General features: G+C 39.0%; 1 protein-coding gene across 1 annotated transcript; it reads right to left on the reverse strand.

The window, feature by feature from the left end:
* Positions 1-217: 217 nt before the first annotated feature.
* On the reverse strand, positions 218-3,705 carry LOC109505239 (uncharacterized). The gene is made up of 2 exons (XM_073256117.1): positions 2,053-3,705; positions 218-1,483 (listed from the first exon to the last, which is right to left on the reverse strand). Exons 1-2 carry the CDS (start codon positions 3,516-3,518, stop codon positions 364-366), a joined length of 2,586 nt encoding a protein of 861 aa, XP_073112218.1. The 5' UTR covers positions 3,519-3,705; the 3' UTR covers positions 218-363.
* Positions 3,706-3,951: the final 246 nt, after the last annotated feature.

Raw genomic sequence — 3,951 nt, forward strand, 5'->3', positions numbered from 1 at the left:
TTATAGCATATCAAGAATAACCAAAGTTCTAATTCCTTAATTTGCTGAATTAACAAACTATGCATAGTCTCCTGCACCTATGATAGTGCAATCTTCTGAGCTCAAACCATTGAAAACTCACATACGTTCAGGCCTATCTGCTTAGCTCATTCACATGAGCTTCATCCTCTAAGCTCAAATAATTGAAGCATGATATATGACTGATAAATTAAGTGAATTAGTTTGAACATAATTATTTTATTAGAGTAGTACAGGTGCGGTTTCCATGTGTAAAAGTAGAGCTTGAGTATTGATAATCCATTCTGAATATTTCTACAATCACTTCTAAAAAAAAAGGAAAAAAATTACAAATACAATTCAAGGTCACAAACTGTCGCGTTGTAATGTTGGTGAAATTGTTGCTAGGACCATGTAAACCATATTGAATACTTGATCTATATGTTGAAAATAGGCTTCTCTCCATTCTCTATTGAATAATAGTGGGCCAAAGACAATCCAGAAACCTACTGCGAATCCTGGCCCCATGCTCATATACAACCACTTCATTTCAGATCCTTCTTCATCCATGGTGTTATCATTTTGTTCATCCCCTCCAACTGCATTTAGACCTTGGTTTGTTTTGTCATCTTTGCACTTTTGACTTAATGGGAACCCACAAAGATCAGGATTACCAATATAAATAGACGGGTCAATGAAGGTTTGAAGCTGATTACCAATTGGAACTCTTCCTGATAAGTTGTTATATGACAAGTTCAAGTAACTCAAAAAAGTTAGACTAATGATGCTTGAAGGAATTCCACCGAAAAGATTGTTTCTTGACAAGTCAAGTGACTCCAACTGTTGCAATGCACCAATCTTTTCTGTGATCTCTCCTGTCAAATGATTTCTAGACAAATTTAAGCTCACGAGTCCAAAAAGGCTGGTCAGCTCTTCTGGTATCATTCCAGATAAGTTATTATTTGAAAGGTCCATAACGATAACAAGTGGAAGCAATATGGCATACTCAATGTATATTCCTTTTATGGTCACTTGCATGTTTTCATTGTAACGAGTATAATTTTTTAAAATGGTTCCATTCATCTCTCCCGACACTTTCATGGCAGTAAAGTTTCCAAAGCTAGAAGCGATGGTTCCTGATAAATTGTTACTGGCCAGATCCAGGATTTGAAGAGCCTTTAGTCTTGATAGATTAGAAGGAATATTTCCAACAAGCTTGTTTGATCGTAAGCGAAGGATCTTCAAAGACAAGAAACTTTCTCCTATCCAAGTAGGTATTTTACCAGTGAATCTATTCTGTCCAAGATCAAGAGTATTTAATCTCGCACAACTCTTTAAGAATGAAGGGAGTTCTCCCGAAAGATTATTATTACTCAAATGCAATGACTCAAGAAAAGGTAATGAACAGATTGATGGAGGAATACTTCCAGATAGACTATTGTTTGAAAATCCATAACAATGATAAGGGAAGAGTGGTTCCAGCAATCAGGGAGCTCACCCGACAATAGATTTTTTGAAAGATCAAGAGCGCCATATCGAATATGACAAAGAGATAAGGGAATTTCACCACTTAAATTATTTGTGGAAAGAGAGAGATAATTCAAATTAGGCACACTTTTGCCAATGTCAAGATGAGCCACTCCTGAAAATGAATTGTTCGATAGATCTAGTAGGGACAATATTGAAGAATTAAAATTTGGCAAAGGTCCCTCAAAGTGGTTACAACTCAAATTAAAATAGTCAAGATTGATGAAGTCTGTAAGGTCAGGTACACTACCAGTGATCCCATTGCTGGAGATATCTAAGTACCATATCTGGAAAAATGACCTCCAAAACCAATCCGGTATAGTGTCTGAAATTCCTGTGCTAGACATGTCTAAATAGCTAATGTTTTTTAGCATCCGGAGCCATGCTGGGAATCGTGGTCCCAGCTTGCAAGAACCAATATCTAACATCTGAAGCTCAAAAGGGGGGATCCAATCAGATGTCAGATTCAGAATTAATTGATTTTGTGATAAATCTAGAGATTTCAGTTTGGTGAAATTGGCAAACTACTCTTCAGACATGACACCCTCCAAAAGGTTCCATCCGAGGTATAACTCAACTAACTCCACAAGTCTTCCAAGACTTTTTGGGAAAGTCCCATTCAACTTATTGTCGAAAAGATATAATTTTTGAAGTGCTGACAACCTTCCAAGTGATTCAGGAATAGGACCAGAAATTGAGTTGCCACTCAAATCGAGATATTTGAGCTTTTTGAAGTCTCCCAACCAGTCCGGCAAATAACCGCCAAGCTGGGTGTCCGCCAGCTCCAGAGTCTCTAAGCTATTTTTTTTGATGCATCTAGTAAACAGTTCATCAAATTCATATAAATTTTTGCTGATATTAATGCCTGACAATCCTAAATACTGCAGCTTACACAGACCTTCAAGCACAGCCGGAATGTTGCCTTTAAGAAACAAATTATAGGATAAATCAAGGACCTTCAGCGAAGCTAGATTCTTAATTGCAGGCGGAATGATGCCCCGAAAGAAATTATTCCTAAGATCAAGGTACTCGAGGCTGCTTATGTTGAACAACCAACCAGGTATCGTTGAATTAATAAAATTATCACTGAGATCAAGGTACTCCAGGCTACTTATGTTGAACAACCAACCAGGTATCGTCGAATTAATAAAATTACCGCTGAGATCAAGGTACTCCAAGCTACTTATGTTGAACAACCAACCAGGTATCGTTGAATTAATAGAATTCCAAGAAAGATCAAGAACAGAAAGTGAAGTAAAATTCACATGTGGAAGAGAGAGCGGAATGGTGTTGATGCCACAATCAGATAAGCGTACCTCCACAATAGAAGGGAGCATGTTTAGTGCTTGCAGCCAATGAGCACCTTCTCTGAATTGCACTTCCGTCATATTGAGATATCGCAGAGAAGAAAGTCGAGAAATCCAGATGGCATTATCAATGATGAGAAATCCAGGTGGAACTTCAAAATTGTCACCATAATAATAATAATTATAACTGAGATCGAGATATTGGAGGCTTGATAGATTCCCAAGCTGATGTGGGATCAATCCACCCATATAAGCCCAGGAGAGGTTAAGATATTTGAGCTGACGGAATGAGCCCATGAATTCTGGGATACGAATTCCTCCAAAGTTGTTCATGCTCAGATCAAGATAATTCAGGTGTTTCAGCCCAAGTAAGGAAGGCCTCAACTCACCTCCCAAGCACCACGTGTTGTTTGGAGGATAGTATTCGAAGCATGATGGGTTGCGGAGGTCTAGCTTGACAACATGGCTGGTACGATTGTCACAAGCCACACCTTCCCATGTGCAGCAGTCGTCACCCACCCAAGAAGATAGCCTGTTGGAGGGATCTTTGAGGCCTTCTTTGAACCCAAGAAGAGCATTCCTTTCGATGGGTATGCATCTCGGGATTGAATCTCCGTTGAGTTTTCTCACTCGAGCACACAGGAAAGCAAAGAACAAAAGTAGAAGTTGGGTTCTTTTAAGATCCATGAATTTATTAGTTGCTGTGAGATGAAGTAGAATGATCTCTTTATATTAATTATTAGCAGGACAGAAAGCATCTTCCATTGGCGTCCATGACCAACCAATGAATTGGTCTCTGAATATTCCACCTTGGAATGTAAGGTCGAGCTTCCTTCCACACCACGCATGACTTGTTAGCAGTCAAGAGTCCATGGGATATTTATGAAGATCTCTTGCCACAGCACACATGACTCAATTGTTGTCAAAAGTCCTCGGGATGGTTATGAAGACTTCTTGCCAGACCACACATGACTTGCGCTAGTCTAGTGGTCCAGGTCTGTGTAGGGGGCAGAGGTGATGTCGTGTGCATGTAATAATGCAGTGCTGCGTCGAATGAGAGATGGGAGAAATTAAAAAAAGGGAGAAAAAATAGAACCAGGTTTTATTTAGACTTCTTTAA

This window comes from Elaeis guineensis, chromosome 4 (genome assembly GCF_000442705.2).
Source record: "Elaeis guineensis isolate ETL-2024a chromosome 4, EG11, whole genome shotgun sequence".
NCBI lineage: Eukaryota > Viridiplantae > Streptophyta > Magnoliopsida > Arecales > Arecaceae > Elaeis > Elaeis guineensis.